The following is a 19,934-nucleotide window of genomic DNA, read 5'->3' on the forward strand; positions in this document are numbered from 1 at the left end:
ATGAATCACAGCCGACTGCTCCACTTTCAGTCTCGGGATATTACCATTGACCTTTGAAGTGAGAAGCTTGCAGCCCTTTCCTAGGATTTACCTAACACAAGTGACTATCCTTCATTTTATTTCACTATATGAATAGATACATGCCAACAAAGGTTAAAAAAAAAAAGTGAAAATCCTGGGATCACCGACGTCTGGGTCACTTTTGTGTGTGAACCATCTCCGTTTAAAACATGACCATCTTGAGCAGGGGTTCAGTTTGGGAGGAGTACTTATAGGAAATCAGTTGATTTGGGGTATGAGGAAGGTCTGGAAGTGCATAATTTAAAGGAGTCCAGGAGCCACACAGGAATAAGGCTAACTATTTGACCTGACAGTCAATTTTGTAATAAATAGTTAAAGGGTAAAATTATTGAGCACATAACCCTCAGGAGGAAAGAACATAGTTTTTGTGAGGTAATTAAATCTTAGCTGTCTAACAGGGTTCTTTGAGAGGGATACATAAAGTATGAACAAGGGGGAGCCAGTGAACATTTAGATTTTCAAAACGCCTTTGATAAGATTGTATACCAAAGACTGCTATAAAAAAATGTCCTCTCACCATGGGGGCTTGGGGTAATGTTTGGTTATGCATGGAAATCTGCTTTAAACACTGGAAGGAAGGAACTGGTGGTTTAAATGAACTCTTACTTGCATAGAGAAAATTTTACAGTAGGCTCTTCCAAGAATCAGTGTTTAGTGTTTTTGTTTATTTATTTTAACATTTTTATAAATGACTGGAGAGTCAGCATAGTAACTCTCCCAGCTACTTCCCAACTTATAGTTGACACTGAGAGTTTGTCAATAGTAAAATAACTAAGCTGAAGAGTATTAGCTGATGGACTGCTTCACAAGGCAGGGTGAGAAGGCAGGAAAATGGTATGAGTGACTATCTCTAAGAAGATGGCACTGCATGTATTTTCCAACCCATGAAAGGAGTCTTTATGTAGGGATCTCTGAAGACATTAGCTTTGAGTATTCTTGTGTCTGTGTTCAGAAAGACCCACATAATACTGGACATAGTCATGAAGGGCATTAGAAATAAAAGAGAGATTCTTATCATCCTGATTCAAAACTGGTGCCTCTTTACCTGTGCTATTAGTAGTACAACTTGAGTTTTGAAGACTAGGCAGCAAAATGGATGAAGGATTTAAATAAAGATTATTCAAATAAGAAATGAATATATCATGTACAGAATGTCAAATCAGAGAAAGAGGCTGAAAAAGGAGATTACTCAAAAGAAATCTCATGGAAAGTCTAAGTAGGTTTACAATTGACTTGTTTGCTACATTCCAAAAGTTTGAACCAAAGGCTTCCCTTTGAAAGGGAAAGATCTATTTTTACATAAATTTGCTTAAGTAGATATGTGGTCCATAAGAAACAGGAGGCTGTTAACCCTGAGTGTTCAGACTGCAAGGCTCAGTTTCATTAAGAGCTTAGTTTAAATTACGATATGTTTAAAGAGACATTAAAATTGGTTAATCTAGTTGAAAGATATGTAGGTGTTCATTTTACTAGTCTTAATTTTTTAAATTGAAGTATACATACAAAAACGTATATAGATCATTAGTGTAGGGCATTGTACTGTTCTTGAAACTTTTCTGTAGGATTGAAAATTTTGAAATAAAGTTTTTTTGGGAAAAAAAAAAAGTAGTCAGGAAACACCAGTGCTTTCCCATCTAAAGTTCTGTTGATGTCATTGTGATAGGCTGTATTGAAGAATCATTGAGTTGGAACGGTGGTTCTGGCCCTTGTACAAATCAGGGAGCCATTCTACACATGAACTGTAGATACAGAACCTAGGTTATGATCCAAGCATATAAATTGATCCCCAATATTTTAGAAGGCTTTATATTTTTTAAGATTGAATGATGACTTGTGTTCTATAATTTATGCTAATTTATTCAGGGGTTCTGGTGCAGTTATTAATATAGATCTATGTCTGTCATCCAGTACATAGTTTTATTGTGACTTTTCCTATAGAAGGTTAAATTTAAGGACAGCTGGAAAAGCTGAAAAAAATGAATATATCATCTACAGAATGTCACCAAGAACAGAGGAAGCTAGATATATGGCTAAGACCTATAAAATAGAGGCAGTTTCTGAGAGTGAATTTTCTGAAGACTATGTATTGTTTTTTGACAGCTTTTTCTAAGTTAAGCATGATGATTATGCCTTCCAAGGGTGACAGCAGTGCCCAAATTGCAATCCATCTGCCCACAACCTTTTCAATGAGTGTGAAATTTGCATCAAAAGCCCCATTGGACTCAGATACTTGTATCATATAATTTCTTGAATTAACAACACTGTGTCCTTCCAGGCCTGTGACAGCTCCTTGAAGGCACAGAAACGAATGTGGTCTGTGTGCCCTCCTATTTAGAGTTTAGTACCCAGAGTATTAAGCATTAATCTTGATGAATGGCCAGGAGATAGTGGTTGTTGAGGTTGGTAACAATTAGCTGGCTCTACTAATCACATCCCGGGTGGAGGAAGGGTGTTTTCGCAGAATCCTTTCAAGTAGCACCTGCACGGGAAGACTGCATCAGGCTTGAGCAGTTGCATTTGATTGTTACACATTTCCGAGGGGAGACTGTGCTCACGAATATATGAATTACGTTAAGCTCGTCTTCAGGAGGCTATCTCCCTGCTACATCTAGTCCATAAGCAATTGTTGTCAGCTTTATGTCTCAAATATGTCCCCAACCTCTCCACTTCTCCATGGCCACTACTCTGCTTCAGGTTACCACCATCTCTCACTTGGTCTATGGCAGACATAACTGGTCTCCCCTTTTCCACTCTTGTCCCCTTGATGATTCTCCACACAGCAACCAGGCTCATCTTTTACAAAATACAGATCTGAGAATATCACTGACCTGCTCAAACCCTTCTGGTGGCTTTTCATTATTCTCAGAGTAAATTTTAAGGTCTTCCCTCTGGCCTTTGAAACCCTACATGATCACACACCCGACTGTCTCTGGGATCCCATTTCACACTGTACTTCTAACTGTTCACTGTATTCCAACCCCAATGCCTGTCTCTCTCTTCCTCAAATATACTGAGTTAACTTCCCAAGTTTTCAAATTTGCTGTTCCCTCTGTTTAGAAAATTATTTTTCCATATCTACACATGGTTGATTTCTTCTGGTCATCAAATGTCACTTCCTCAGAAAGACTGTCCCTGATTACTCTGTCTGATATTTGGACCCCACACTCACATTATCCTGTTTTACTGTTTCAGACTGCATACCACAATCTTCTATTTTATTTCTTACTTACTGTCTCTCTCATGCACTAGATAAGTTATATGTTAGCAAGGACAGCATTTGTCTTGTTTACTTTTGTATTGCTACTTCCTACAACTACATCTGGTGCATAATAGGCTTAGTTTCATAAATATTTGGGAATGAAGAAGTAAATATCAGGGTTTGTCCTTAGCAGCAACAGTTCTCTTAGAGGTGTCACAGTTCCCTTCAGGAAAGGTAGTTGAATTGACCAGGTGCCTAATTTGCTTACATTGTGTTAGAAGAAACTACTGGCCTTAAACACCAAGAGACATATTCTCACAGTCTGTAACAGCAATGGAGTCCACACACCCCGCATGGTTGGTACAGCCTGTTACCATTGTTCCTTTTGCTAAAGAATGTGATAGCTAATAGAAGCTACAATATATTGAATGTTTATGATTACCTGGCACAGAATAAGTACTTCACACGTATTAAATCAATCATGCAACAGCCCTGTGCCATAGGTATTATTATCTTCATTTTATAGTCTTGAGAGTTGAAGCATAGTTGCATAGCTAGTAAGTAGGGGAATCAGGATAGGCACCTAGGCAGTCTCTAAGTCCAGGGATACGCTGTCCACACTGATTTCATAACTATCTCTAAGAGCTGATCTCTGTGCAATTTGTACTTTGTGACTTAGACTGTACACAAAAGTCTTTGTGTAAAAGACTTTTAGTGACCTTTTAGTTTTAGTGATCACTGATTGCCTTCCAACAAGTTCCTTTGGGTTCTATCACCATGACCAATATTGAGAGAAGCTTGCTATTTTAGCCGTACTGGATTACTGTGAATGAGGCCATGTAATGGAGCACTCAATTGAGGATTGTGTTGTTATTTTTTTAATTATCTTACTGATTAGTCTAAAACTTCACAGGTAATGAATCCCAAGAATTTATAGCAAGGGATGAGGCCTGGCTTGGGATTGTTATGAATATAACTTTCCTGAGGCTACAAGAGTCATTACCTATTGTTTAGCTCTTGCTCTTGAGAAAGCATTTAGTTCTGGGCCAATAGGAAGTCTATGCTGACTTGGATGACAATAGCTTCAGTCATAGAGGGGATCTTGGGTTGGAGAGTAGTGGAGATGATACTGTGAGTTATATGCTGCCCAATTTTGCGTTCCCAGGAGACACCAACACAGCAAAAATGCATCATTCACTTCTGATACACATCATGCAGTCACTCCCATTCCTATTAATTCCAGCTAGAAGAAAGATACCAGATACCAAGAAAGAAAGAAGAAAAGGAATGTCAGTCTAAGTAAACACTGCTAAGTAATATAAATATGTAACGAGTAAACATGATGTGGTACTATAAATATACATCAGAAGTATGTAACCCATAAACGTGCTATGTGCTATATATTAAAACTGGTGTGTGTGTGTGTGTGTGTGTGTGTGTGTGTGTACGTACACATACAGCACTAAGACTTTTGTATTTATTTAAGTACATAGAAATAAACATACATACCTCCCCATACACATTTTTCAGACCAGCGGACACTGGGTAAACATAGTAGAAAACTCACTGTGTTGTGTTAAGTATGGTGTTCTGATAAATCCATATGTCTGAATGTAATTACAAGTTAGTAACACATTTGAACTTTGTATAGATAGATGCAGTTACTGAAGCTTTATTTTCTCACACAAAACTTAGATGTTTCTCGCACAAAACCTAATACTGTTGAATGGAATTTCTGCTTTATCAGTACAATTTAAGCTTGGGTGTCACTAAGACTGGGGTGTCACTAAGAACAGTGATAATGATCAATGGTCGCTCAGAATTCTGTTGTAACAGACCTCTTTTTGTTTGTTTCAGGTGTACAAAACAATGTAATAGTTAGACATTTACACCCCTCACAAAATGATAACCCCCTCCCCCAATCTACTACCCCTCTGACACTGAATATAGCTGTTGCAATTCCGTCTTCTCTATTCCCTATGCTGTGTTTTCTTTTTTAATGACATCTGATAAAGTGTTTCAAATGTATTTTTATAGTGACTTTGTTGGTAGTACTACCTATTATATATCGTACATTAGTAGATTTTCCTTTTAGCTAAGCCCATAAAATGTACATTTGTTTCCCTCTAGGCTCCATAGTGTTCTATAGAAGGTAGGTGTACAGAGCTGCCTTGCAAGGCATGTTAAGCTCCAGAATAACTGATAGGAACTACACCAAAGCTGGGGCCTGACTGGAATCTCAGGGGTATTCACTGTCTTTGGTATCTCAGTTGTCCATCATTAAAGGCATGTTTCGGGTCCCTAGGCTGCCATTTAATGTACTGTGAGAAAACATGTGTCTTGTGGAGTCTTATTACCTGGAAAAAAAATCATGGTAAAATGTTTGCCTTCTACTAATAGCACTTTTTCTTTTTAAAAATCTCTAGCTTATCAATAGACTTTGTAAATCACTTTTTAAAATGTGGACTGCAGTGTATTTATAATTTGATAGGTACTCTAAAGTTAAGTATTTCCACAGTTATTCTTACTGAGTTTATGTTCTATCTGAAATGAAGTTCCACATCCATTTAACATGTACAGATAGAGAATAAATGTGCTTTTTGGAGAGACAAGAATGTATAGAAATTGAGGAATTATTTTACTCTTTGTAATAACTTTGCAACCTGTCAGGAATTAGAACAACTCTCAGAGTAACTTTGACCACCTGACTCTATGCTGCTTCCCTCCATTATGCCAAAAAAGATGGTATTGACAGCAGTGCAGTTTGTATGATGGTTAACAGAGAAGCCACTGGGACCAGGTCGTCTGAGTAGTGTTTCGGTGGTATTTTATTCAGCAGTACCATTTACTAAATGACCTTGGCCAAATCACTTGATCTCCATTCGCCTCAGTTTCCAAATCTGTAATACTCATAGAGTTGTAGGGTACAATGTGTTAATACATGTAAAGCGTCTGACATGTAGTAAGCAGTCGATGCTAGCTGTGATGATTATTTGTACTGTTGTTATTATTGGCTACGTGCCCCAAAGACCAGTGTCTAGCCAACAGTTATTTCCTCACTTCTCATGTAATTCCCTGCTTCTCACGTAAATGACTTCTCTTTGAGTTTTGAATGCAGCTCTCAAGAACTGTTTGCCATCATGCTTCTTACTGACTTAGAAACACTTTCCTCAATGGCTTATTGCCACTAAGTAGTCCTCCCCCAGCCAAAAATGTCTTTTAAAAAAAAATGAGAATGACTGATATGAATAGCACACACAGGAGTCTTTATCAATCCCATCATTCTACCTGGCATTTTTACAAACCACTTTGAGTTTTGTCAGTTGGGCTTAAGGTACACGAGGAAAATACAGAGGTGAGAGAGAACAGATGCCACCATTGTGAACAACACATATTCCCCCAACAGCCAAGACTGGTACAGGGAAAAAAGCGAGTGAGAAGCAGTTCGAAAAACGAAAAACGTATATGCACATGGCAACTGTATGCATTTGTAGTTGCAGAAATTGATTCTAGATATCAAGTAATTCTTTCCAAGAGCACAGAATACTTCTTATGTTCTCATTTTAAATTAAGAGGAAATTTGTTGAATTATCATGACAGTGTCTTATTATTGGACTTCTTCCTCTGTGATATTCACCATTATCCACTCAAGCCAATTCTTAACATGCTACATTCTTGTGTTCTTCCTATATATGTACCACATCTTTTTTTTTATCCAATTATCTATTGAAAAAGGTGAAGGGATTGAGAAACACAAATTGGTAATTACAAAATAGTCATGAGAATGTAAAGTACAGCATAGAGAATATAGTCAATAATGTTGCAACAACTATGTGTAGTGCCAGGTGGGTACTAGGACTAATTGGGGAGATCGCTGCATAAATTCTATAAATGTCTAACCACTGTGCTGTACACCTGAAACTAATATAAAATAATAGTGACTGTCAACTGTAATTGAAATAAGTAAATAAATTTAGAAAAATTAAATCATGTTGTTGAAAACCTGGTAATTTTTTGATGGCTTACTAAAATTAATAGTTATAGATGCCTCTATTGCATTTTATGTTTAAATGTACTATTCAGAGGTCTCATTTACCTTTCATAGAAATTAATTAATTTTTAAACAAAAGGATACTTGATAAAGTAGCAATGTGTTTCATAAGCAGTAATATTTAATGAAAGGCAGTCTTCATAGAGAATTACAGTTAATTTTAGTTAAGTGGATTTCTTATGCTTTTGATAATACTCATACTGTAATTGTCTATGCTATAGTATTTTATGATTTTTTAACCTTATACAACTTACAACTGATTCTGAACTTTATCCCCTTGCTTTTCTTGGAGTCTGGGAAGATATTTAAAAACTTTTTCCTGTGTGTGTGTGTGTGTGTGTGTGTGTGTGTGTGTGTGTGTGTGTGTGTGTGTGTGTGTGAACATGAACCGCTTTGAAATGAAAAACTCCATAAGTCAGTTAGAAACAGCTTATCTATAGCTGCTTCTGAGGAAGTTGGAAACACTGCTGCTACTACTCAGTTGACAGAAAGATATCCCTAGGTGACTGAGAATGCTTATTGTGTGTTTCACACTTTTAACTTGCTTCAAAATGGACACATTTTGAAGCCTTAACATTATTCAGCCTATTTATTTTAAGTGGGCCAGTAATATTTCATGTGCATACAGTCTCCTTCAGTACCAAAAGGAAATTGATGATGAAGGTTGGGCTTATTATCAGTATTCCCCTACCACTAATAGGCAGAATACCACTTGGGAAATGTCCAACAGGAAGATGTCTTCTTCTAACCCTCTTTAGAATCTGTCTCAAATAGTACCGGTATACGAGCACAGTTCATACTTCTTGTTCCATAATTTGATATGTGACTAATGAACAAGATTAGCAAGAAGGGAGAATATCTTATAGTTGGTGTCCTGAGTAAAATGTGCAGTTTCTCAAGCACATGAAATATTCCTTGCTTGCTCTAATGTGCTATTTCTTATACAAAGTCGGACAATTAGGTTCGCAAACTCATCCTAGAAAAAGTGCTACACACCTCATTGTTGAACATCGCTATAATCAGCTTCAAATTCTCCCCTTGAGAAGACATGCACTGATGCCAGCACCTAGTCCACCCTTCAAAGCAATTTTGGAATTCTTTTACTGGAATGGCCATCACAGCGGTTGTATTACTCTTGATGTCCTGAATGTCATCAAAATGTCTTCCTTTCAATATTTCCTTTATTTTTGGGTAAAGAAAGAAGTCATTGGGGGCCAGATCAGGTGAGTAGGGAGGGTCTTCAAATACAGTTATTTGTTAACTGGCTAAAAACTCCCTCACACACAGTGCCATGTGAGCTGCTGCATTGTCGTGATGCAAGAGTCATAAATTGTTGGTGAAAAGTTCAGGTCGTCTAACTTTTTCACAAGCCTTTTCAGCACTTCCAAATAGTAAACTTGGTTAACTGTTTGTCCAGTTTGTCCAGTACAAATTCACAATGAATAATCCCTCTGATACCAAAGAAGGTTAGCAAGATCGTTGCAACAAGTTCGGGAACTTAATTGTCAGACCTGGTATTATTACTATTCTAAATTTCCCAATGGAAAAATAATTTTCTTGTTGTTTATACCAGAAGAAATTATCACCTAACCTCATCTACCCTAACTAACTTAGTCATATCCACTAAAATGATTGAATTTATAAAAACAGCAGGAATATTACACCATACTTAGAGAATGTCACTTATCTCTACCATGAACTTCTATTTTTTACTATAATGTGATTATGATATATTTTAAGGATATTTCAGAAAGTACAGAGAATAATGGGAAGACCACCATGTAGCTAGTCACAGTTTTGTCAAATCGTAACGTTTTGACATGTTTGCTTTCAATATGTTTTTTTAAAGAAACTGAGAAATTAAAACCTTCAGTGTAACTTTCACTCCCTTCCCAGAGATAACTACTATCCTGAATTTGGTGTTTATAATTCTCTTAAATGTTTCTGCAGTTTAACTACATATGTATGTATCTACAAATAATAAATAGTATTTTGCATATACGGTCTTGAATCTTTTTATAAATAATATTACTCTGGGTATACCAGTTATTATCATTCCCCAACCAGTTATTATCATTCAATTTTTGTGTTTTTTTTTGCCATTTATCCATGTTGATAGATGGTGTTATAGTTCATTCATTTAAATTGCTTATAGTATTCCATTACACAACGAGAGAGGTTAAATCAACTATACACTTAGAGGAAGTACAGTTACCACAAAACCTCCCACACTTGTGACTGCAAGTTTAGGGGATTCCTCAGGTTCGGTAGTTCATTAAAAGAACTCCCAGGACTAGAAGCTGTTACACTTACAGTTATGCTTTATTTCAGGGAATGGTTATCGGTAGAAATCAATCAAGGGAAGAAGTGTGTAGAATGGAGTATAGGGAGGTTCCACATGTGGAGTTTCCAGTTTTCCTCTCCTTGTGGAGTCAGGACAGTGTTACTCCTCTGGTGCTGATGTGCGACAGTATGCACAAAGGATGGCCAACCAGGGAAGCTCATTTGAGCTTCAGTGTCCAGAGTTTTTATTGGAGCTCCATCACTCAGGCATGGCTCATCGCCCACAGGGATGTCTCCAGCCCCACTGGAAGTTGACTGATTGCACATGATCCAAATCCTCCACCCTATATCACACTGTTGGTTTTTCTGGCATGGCTAGCCTCCACCCTAAGATTATCTGTTGTGGTCAGCCCTCACCCTATATCGCAGACTGGTGACTCAAGGCCCTCGTTACAGGTTTGGCATTTCAGAGGCTTAGAGATCACCTCCCAGAAGCCAAGGACAAAGGTCAGAACTCTTTGTGGGCTAAGTTTTTTATTACACATGTGAATATAACACATTTTATTCATTCTCCTCTTGATGGATATCTAGGTTGCATGTGGCATATGTAAAATAGGAACAATTTTATTTAATTAGCAAATGCTTATGTAATTCTTATTGTATGCCAGGTACTGTGTAGCTTCTTTACAAAAATTAGCTCATTTAATCCCCAAAAGATTTCTCTGTGAGATAAATGCATTTATTCTCATTCTATAGATGAAAAACAATAGGATACAGAGAGGCCAAATCCCCTGTTCAAAGTCACACAGCCAGTAGAGAGAATATCTGGGATATGAACTCAGGCAGTCAGAATCTTTCCTCATAACCACTATGCTATGCTGTCTAAAAATAATGCAGCAACAGGTAATTTTTTTACCGTCTTCTATACATGTGCACCTGAAACTAATTTAAAAAAAAAACTAGGCAGATATTTTAAAAGTGGGGAAAAAAAAAAGGTTTTATAAGATTTTTCTCTAACAGTAGAATTGCTGCACTGGAGATGTGTGCATCTTCAACTTTACTAGATACTGCCAAATTATTATCCAAACTGATGTTGTTAAGCAATTTGTAACATATTTGCACATATCTTTCTGAGACTGGGGGTTTTCTTTTCACTTTTTTTGTTGTTGTCCAGATGTTTATAATTTTAAAGTACACCATTTTCTCAGTATTTTTCTATGATTCCTTTTGCATGTTATTTAAGAAATATTTCTTTCCTCTGAGCCCCAAAATATATCCTCCTGTATTTTCTTCTAGAAGTTTTGCCTTTTATATTTGTGCCTTTCATCCACCCAGAATTGATTCTGAATATGGTGTAAAACAGGGATATCGTTAGTTTCTCTGTATTGTCTCAATGGTCCATTCTTTTCCCACGGGTCTGTAGTGCCATTGCTGTCTTAATCATGCCTATATATGTATGGGGTTTTGTATTAGTTTGCTGTTGCTGCCATAACAAATTACCACAAACTTAGTATCTTAAAATAAAATGAATTTGTTATTTTACAGTCCTAGAGGTCAGAAGTCTAAGATGGGTATGCAGGGCTGCATTCCTTCTTGGAGCTCTAGGGGAGAATCTAGTTCTTCCCTTTTCCATCTTCTAAAGGCTCCTGCATTCCTTGGCTTGTAACCCCCTTCCAGCAATGGCATCACTCCAACCTCGGCTTCTATCTTCAGATCTTCTCTGACTTTGAGCTTCCTGCTTCCTTTTTTAAAGTACCTTTCTGATGATATTGCACCCACTAGTATAATCCAAATTAATCTCCTTAACTCAAGATCCTTAATTTGATGCATTTGCAGAGGCCCTCTTGCTGTGTAAAGGGATATACCTACAGGTTCCAGAGATTAGAATGTGAACATCATTAGTGGGGGCATTATTTAGCGTAACACAGCCTTCTTTCTGGACTTTGCATTATTCTTATCTTTTTATTTCACCCCTTTTAATCTCTGTGTGATAGTTCTATAATCTGAATACAGTTCCTGGGAGTCTAATCCTGCTGTTTGTTGTGTCTGTTAATTCTCAGAATAAGATATATTTCTTCATCTGTTCTGTAATTTTAAATTATAAACTCATCGCAAGGGGACTCAAATCTGTGTCAATCCCATGTAGCCTGGGTTGAAGTCATATCACTCCAGAAAGTTTTAGCGATTGCTTTTACCAAGTCTCCATGGGTACTACAGACCCAGAGGCACTTTTCATGGTATTTTATTGGTTAAGGTTTCCTGGATTGTGTAGTAATTTCAAACCCCCCAATCTGTGTGAGGGCAGACTACTGGTTATAAATACAGAGGTATAATCTTCCTCCACCCAGCTGTAGATAAGACAATTTCTTTTGTTTTCTCCCTCTTGTAGTAAGTGATTTTTCCCTCCTAGACCACCCTTTCACTAAGGTGTAGTCCTTAAAGGATCCAGATATTGTGAAGGAACATCTCATTTTCTATTGCCTGCCTTGTTTGGAACCTAAGGCCTCTCCTTTCTCTATGTGGACATTAAAACCCAAGCTCTTAGATTCACGAGACAGCAAACTCCTTAGAGCTACTGCAACATTAACTCATGTGCTTACTGCTCTAGTTTTCAGTTCCCGGTTTAGTTTTTGCTTTCTCTTTGGTAAGCAAACTCCCCAGGGGTCCCCCAGAGTCTTCCCTGCTTATTTCCTCCTTAACACTTCTGTGTGGTCACTTCAGTTGGAGGTAACATCACCTTTTGAGGCTGTTTGTAGCCTGTGTATCTTAAGTAGTCAGTAGCTGACTTGGGACAGCTGAGCTTTGCTTTGGGATACTTTTGGCTTGGTCACAATTCTAGTCTTCCATGTTGTATTATCAGCAGTGGGACCTCTGTTATGTCAGTATATTACTAATCTTATCTCTGATAAATTCTTAATGCCATGATAGAGAAAATAATAAATTATCAAAATCCTTTGTCTATGAGACCAGTTATTAAAAGAAAATAATGTTACCTTAATTTTCACCTCAAGAATCTTACTTCTCCTTCTATTCTCTTCCAGGATGTGTGCTGTGTTTGGTGGAATATATTGTCTTCGCCATTCAGTACAGTGCCTTGTTGTGGACAAAGAATCCGGAAAGTAAGGATGATATAAGTTACCTTCCTATATTTACACCCCAAGCAGAGGTGAAAAATGCTAAAGTCGATTTTTAAAAAATGATTCCTCAAAGATCCTCCTTGGTATTAATAACATATCAACCTTGATTAAAAGTAATTTGTGTTTAGATCCTCCAGAACAAGGAAAGTGAGTTCAGAATATAGAAACTAAATTAATTTCCCTGCAATATGACTATAGCTCCTGATCACCGGAGCTTGGAAGACAAATCATTTCAGCTGCTGGGGGTGGGTGATGAGTGATGTTAGTTTTCCTTGTGGCCTTACCTCCTCGAATTGATTTTCATCAGATGACAACAAAGCCCTCTGTTATTGCATTTTTAAAAATGGAGCTCACCTAAAGACTCATCAGATTAATCTCTACTGATAATGCATGTCACTCCAAGAGAAAAGACTTTAATGAGTTTTTAGGTAGATTGTTGTCATAAACTATGCTGCCCTGTTATCTGAGGATAAATTCTTTTGCAACCACAGCAGGCCTGCAGGCTGGTGTAAGGTTGAAATAAGAATGTACCTTCTTTTTTAAAAAGGCTGAGCACCACCTATTTACCTGTACATTTTTGTATTTCAATTATATTTTTCTGGGATTTATTACTTAGTTGCTAACATATGCAGTTCTCTGAATTACACTAAGTAAGCAGTAGTCTTTGATTTCTAGGTTTTACATTAAAACTTAAATGGGTCAATTGCATCAACTTTTACAAGCTATTTAAATTGCTTATGTGTTTTGTTGTTGTTGTTGTTGTTGTTATGTGTTCTTAAGCATCTACTGACCTATATCTCTTGGATGACTGTTTTTAGGGGTATATAAAGAAATTGTTCATTCAGAAAATACCTTAATATCTTGAACTGGAAGCTTAAAAATACAAATTTTATGCTGTTTCTTTCATTTTGCAATAATTTTTTTATAGTCTAAGTGGCATAAAATGTCTGTTATCTTCTTACAGACTAGTTATAGTGCAATAACTAGTATTTTAAGATATGGTGAGAAAAAATTCAACTCTAGATCATATAATATTTAGATAGTGAATTTGCTTTAGAAAAATAATTCTCCTTTATAAGATAAAGTAGACAAATGGCTTAAAGGCCTATAAAATACTTATAGTATTTAACATGAAGGCACTATGTAAATGAAACATGAAAAATCTATCTCTGAAGGCCCAGGATATTCATATATTGGCTCATGAAGAGCTCTGTGGAGGTTCATGAAGGAATAGTTGTCTCTATGATTTTTAGAGTAATTTTTCCTTATGTATTCATTTTGAAGTATGAGTATGTTCCCGTGATGGAAAGCCAGATAATGAATTACTTGTTTAGTGCTTATTTACTTAGATCCTTTTACCTTTTTTGGGCCTCATTCCAGTCCCACATGTTACTCTTAGTGACATGAAGAATTTGTGTGGCTCATGTTTGTCTAAAAAAAAAAAATGGTTACGTTACTTTGGTAATAGCATTTGTTGAACAAAGGCTACATTTACCTTCACTTTGACTTCATTTTTATTACAAACTGTGAACAGAGGAGCTCTTCATTATGATCTGCTGCAGATTTCAGTTGCAACAGATACCTGAGGACTAAGGATCTAAAGACCAAAGTTTGGTAGTTTTCAAATTTTAATGTGCTTTAGAATCACCAGGTAAACTTGTAAAGCAAAAACAAAACAAAACCAAGCAAAACATGCAGATGTTTGAACCTCACCCTCAGAGAGTAAAATTGAGTAATGTACTTAGAGTAGAGCTAGGGCATTTGCAGTTTCAGGAAGACCCCAAATGAATCTAATGTAGGTGCTTCTTAGATGACACTGAAGAACACTGATCTATAATGTCAAGTTCAGGACCGAGCCAATGGTACTGTGTTTCATGATGGACTGGGGGCTCTGGGTCCTAATTCATCCTAAGCCCTTATTACGATGAACCGTCCAGGGGCCGGCCCAGTGGCTCAGGCGGTTAGAGCTCCATGCTGCTAACTCCAAAGGCTGCCGGTTCGATTCCCACATGGGCCAGTGGGCTCTCAACCACAAGGTTGCCAGTTCACTGTTCCTTGAGTCCCACAAGGGATGGTGGGAAGCGCCCCCTGCAACTAAGATTGAACACGGCACCTTGAGCTGAACTGCCGCTGCGCTCCCAGATGGCTCAGTTGATTGGAGCGTGTCCTCTCAACCATAAGGTTGCCGGTTCGACTCCCGCAAGGGATGGTGGGCTGCACCCCCTGCAACTAGCAACGGCAACTGGACCTGGAGCTGAGCTGCGCCCTCCACAACTAAGACTGAAAGGACAACAACTTGAAGCTGAACGGCACCCTCCACAATTAAGATTGAAAGGACAACTTGACTTGGGAAAAAATAAAGTCCTGGAAGTACACACTGTTCCCCAATAAAGTCCTGTTCCCCTTAAAGTCCTGTTCCCCTTCCCCAATAAAATATTTTAAAAAAAAGATGAACCTTCCAGGTCTACTAGAATTAAATATGAATTTGAAATAGCAGACAGATTGCTACTGATTTAACATGTCTTCTGTATCTTCATAGAAAGACTTCAGTCAACAGTTATTGTCTAACAGTTCCTAAGGCATGCATGGTCAGGTAGCCCTAGAATGAGAGAAGACCTGAAACTTTATTACTGCCATGAATTACAATGAGCAAGTCATTTTTCTCTGGGCCAGTTTCTTTATATGTAAGATGAATTAGATGGACTCTGCAGTAATCTCCGAGTCTTCTCCCAGATATGACATGCTTTGGTTAATGAAACTACCTAGAAAGAACTTAGTTTTTCCTCAACATTTAGAAATAAGTTATCTTAAAATATTTTGTATGCCCAAATGTAGGCCATTATCATATAATATTGTAAAATTACATATTAGTGTAATCTGCAGTCCCAGTGAGAAATGTAAAAAAACAACAACAACATGTGTGTATCTACATTTACGGATACACATAAATGAAATAACAAAATGTCTACTTATGCTATTGTATTATTATTTCACTAGATCCCCAGTTTTCTAATGAATATGTTTTTCTTGTTCATCTTAGTTTAAGATACAGCCATTTTGGATTCTATGTATGATTCTCTTACTGGAAAATTTATTCTAAACCATAACTACTTATTTCTTTAATAGTAGGACAGTTTTTAAAATTTGACCTGCATTCATAATATTCATGATATCTACAATATTCTCACAGTACTGAATCACTTACGTGATCATCATAAGTTTTATATAAGAGGCAACCAATACTTAGAAATTGTACATTCATACCTCAACTATAATTGCCAAAATTATAATGATGTTTTGCCTCTTTAAAAAAAAATCCATTATATCAAGTCAAATAGTCTCCATAAATATATAATGCTAGCATTGATTGAAGTTGACTCAGGCTAATGTATCTTTCCTAAACACTACTTTGTTGTTCAAAATCAAATAACTAAGAGAGCTACCAGTAATAGCAGATATTTTATCAAGACTTAATGTAAAATGAGGGGTAATTTTTTAAGGGAAATACCTTGAACATATATTTGGATGTATGCAGTGTATATTTCTTTTTAAGGATTCCAGGTTGACTCAAATGATTATTTATGCTAAGTGTAATTAGAATATTAATCAAGGAATCTGCAAAGATTTGCATTTGTCTCCTTAGATTGCCTTTCTTTTCCTATTTTTCTGTGTGGAACACTTGACATCTCTCCCCTTTGGTGTAGTTAAGAGCTACTCATGCCTCATGTCTAAGGTCTAAGTTTATCATTTCCTGATCCTGCAGAATAGATCAGAACCTTTTGCCAGCCTCCTGAATTAGGTCCCCTTGTTTGATTGTTTTTGAGTGTCCTGTAAGAAAAGGCAGGATCTCACTACTACATCTCCAGAAGCAAGGCTGGTTCCTTTCAAAAAGTATGTGTTAAATGGATGAATGGAGATTAAAAACTGATGATACTTTTTTGTGTGCTTTTCTTTTCACCTTCCATTGAGAAAAGCTGATAGCATAAATGATCATAGCATTTATGTATCATCATATTTAATGTGGTGATTACACATCAAAGTATTATATAAACTTTGAGAGAAGAAATATGGACTATGTAACCAAATGCATACTTATTTTCAGCTAGATATTATTTTTCACTTTTGCTTAATTTGCTTTTCCTGAGATCTCCATTGACTCTGCGCTCTGTGCTGTGTTATCCATTGGCTCTGCTTTCTTAATTTTTAGAAGACATAGGTACTCATAGTTCTTTTTCTATACCCTCTCACTAAATTCTAATACTGAGCCCCTCTGTTTACTGTTTCTGGAAACACTCACTGAGTGTTCTTGTTGAGCAGCTTCCTTTTCCTTCGCAGCTGTGCTAACCATGTAAATCTCCTGTAAATTAGATTTGGCCATATAGCAATACAGTATTAGATATTAGGGTAGGGTATGGATGACCTTGGACCAGATATGTCTGTAACCAATAATCTGAATCTAATTCCTTCAGCTAGTGTTCCTTGTGTACTTCAGCTGTCTCACTAGATTTCCTGCTATGGCTATTTCTTGGAAATATCCTGTTTCTGATGTCAGGAATAGCAACTATACCTTTTCCAGATACTTGGAAGTTAGTAGTGAATAGCGTGTTAGACTGTGTGTGAGGTGACTGAACACCATTTGTCATTGTAGGAAAATTGCTGAGTTTCGGATTTTTGCACGTCCCATTTGCAAAATGATAGTGATAACATTCTAAATATTTAACCTCCACCAACCCCCATACTAGTTCCTATGGGGATAAAGTGAGGAATAAAACATGGACCTTGCCCTTGTGTGCAAAGAGTCCGCAGTGAAGAATGCCGGCTATAAAGTCAGATAGAGCTGGATGTGTGTCCTGGCTTCCCCGCTTCCTCGCTGGGTAAACTTGAACAAGTTGTTTAACCTCTCTGTGCTCTAGTTTCTGTATCTGTAACATGGGACATGACAGTACCAACCTCATTGAGTTATTTTGAGTATTAAGTGAACAGATAAAACATGTAGAACCCTTTGTTACACAGAGCAAGAACTCAATTAATGTAACTCATGTAATTGGATCATTTGGAATCCCATGGAGGAATTATATATATTGTGAAGATCCTTCCATGCTGTGCTAAGGAGTTTGGACTATGGTCAGTGGTACTAGTTTTAAGTGGGTAAATTATAAAATTAGATTTGCTACTTTTTAAGGTAGTAATTCTGGCAGTGATTTGGGAGAAACCCTGTGATGGAAAGAGATTCTTTACCTCATAAATCAGAGATTCTGTATCTTTATTTCTGTCTCTGCAGTGTCCATGTGCATGGAATACTTGCATCATCTATCCATCCATTCAGCCATCCGTGCAACAAGTATTAACTAATGTGGGCCAAGCGCTGGGGATACAGCAGAGAACAAGATAATCATGGTCTTTGTTCTCATGGAGTTTAGAGCCTGCTGGGGGACATTAAAGAACAAATAAATTAACGAGATAATCACACAAAATGAGATCTGTTCAGTATGCCGATTTGGCTCTGTCCCTCTCTATGGAAAAAGCTTCAGTGGCTTTATATCACTTCAGAATAAAGTTTAAGACCCTTTTACAGGACACATGAAACTCTGGGATCTGGTCTCTGCCTGCCTCTCTAATCTCATCTCTCTCCCCACCCACTTCCATTTTATTGACAATTAACACTGAACTGCTGGTGGTTTCCTGCACTTCTCTTTCTTGCCTCTGTACCCCTGCACTTGCTGCCTTTCTATGGGAAGTGTTCTTATGTGCTTGCTTAACTGGTTTTCATCCTTCCAAAGCAGCTAATGTACTACTTCCCCTCAGGTCATTGCCTGGTACTCCATCCCTCCCTGGCCCTCCACGCCCCACCCCTATGCTGAGTTAGGTACCTCCCCTTAGTGGTCTCATGATGCTCTATCTCATCTTATCACTGGACTTGGGCATTGTCTTTATATCCCTGTGTATGCATCTTCATTTCATTGGCAGTTTATTAAGGACAAGATATTTTTGTTCTCACCTTTTAGAACAGTGATTGGCACGTTGTCATTATGCCATATATTTATGTCGAGCAAATGAGCTACCAACTTGCTAATAGTCCATTGTCTTATTAGACTTAACAAGAGTCTAGACTTAAGGCAGTGTCAGTGGAGATGGAGAAAACAGGCGAGTGTCAAGAAATCTTTATAAGGTGGAATGAAAACTGAGAAGCAATTTAGATATGGGAAGAGAGATTCTGAGCTTAGGAAACTGTTAAGTACTGGTCAGGGATTCCAAGGGGGGAAGCAGATGAGGAGCCGTGATGAACTCAGTTTGGGGCATGCTGGGTTTAAAAAGTGTTTGGAGTCTCTCCAGAAAGAAATAGATAATAAATAGTTAAAAACATGGGTACAGAACTTTGGTTGGCCAGAGCAGGTTAATGGTGTTTGAAACTATTGGAGTGGATTGTTTACCCAAGAGAAATGAGTGATAAGTGTTTTGGAATGGTTTCATTGAAGAGGTGGCATGTGGACTAATGTGTACAAGAAAGCATGGAAGAATTATTTTGTTTCATTCAGTGACTGGGAATCTTCTAATTTCCTTCATATATTTTTCTTTTAATTATTTCCTATGTGATTTCTGCATTCCTTATCATATAGTTAGTTAGGATATTAATTCTGAAGATCATAGAGGTTGGATACCTGTTTTAGTGCTATTTCACTCTTCTGGGCCAAATTCCAGATAAAGAGTTTTCATCTTGCGGAGTGTTTTCTTCCTTATCATTGTCCTATTTATGCCCTCATGTCAATGCTCCGAGAACTATTTGATTTGTTGATTTAGAAAGCACAGCTCTAGAAATGTTCTGTGTGGCTTCAGTGATTCATGTGATCAACTTTGTGGTCATTGTGTCCCTGTAACTGGGAACTCCTATCATGTTGCTCCTCAATTTACTATTTACGAGGCTCAGGAAGGCCCTCAACTAAATCCAAAATGCTGTTAATCTTTAATGGCTTCCTCAGGTTCATGTGCGAGTGGTGGGCAGGAGGGTATTTTAATGTCTCTGGCAGCACTGTTTCATTTTGCTGTTTTCCATTTCTACTTGACTGTCATCTAATTTTTTATATTAATCTTATAATACAAACTCCAACTTTAGGTCCCAAATCAATATCCCTTTCTTCATCGTTCTCCCAATTAGGCCAAATATATGACAGTAAGTCAAGTATCT

At 37.3% G+C, this 19,934-nt stretch overlaps 1 protein-coding gene across 4 annotated transcripts in view; it reads left to right on the forward strand.

Moving 5' to 3' along the window:
* The window catches only part of CHM (CHM Rab escort protein), a 204,005-nt gene that overhangs the window by 133,635 nt on the left and 50,436 nt on the right, over positions 1-19,934 (forward strand). For all 4 annotated transcript variants that reach the window (XM_081043321.1, XM_081043322.1, XM_081043324.1 and 1 more), the window contains one exon: positions 12,656-12,733. In XM_081043321.1, the coding sequence (XP_080899447.1) occupies positions 12,656-12,733 (78 nt within the window). The remainder of the gene's footprint in view (positions 1-12,655; positions 12,734-19,934) is intronic.

The sequence above is a fragment of the Rhinolophus hipposideros genome, assembly GCF_964194185.1.
Source record: "Rhinolophus hipposideros genome assembly, chromosome: X".
In the NCBI taxonomy this organism is placed as follows: domain Eukaryota; kingdom Metazoa; phylum Chordata; class Mammalia; order Chiroptera; family Rhinolophidae; genus Rhinolophus; species Rhinolophus hipposideros.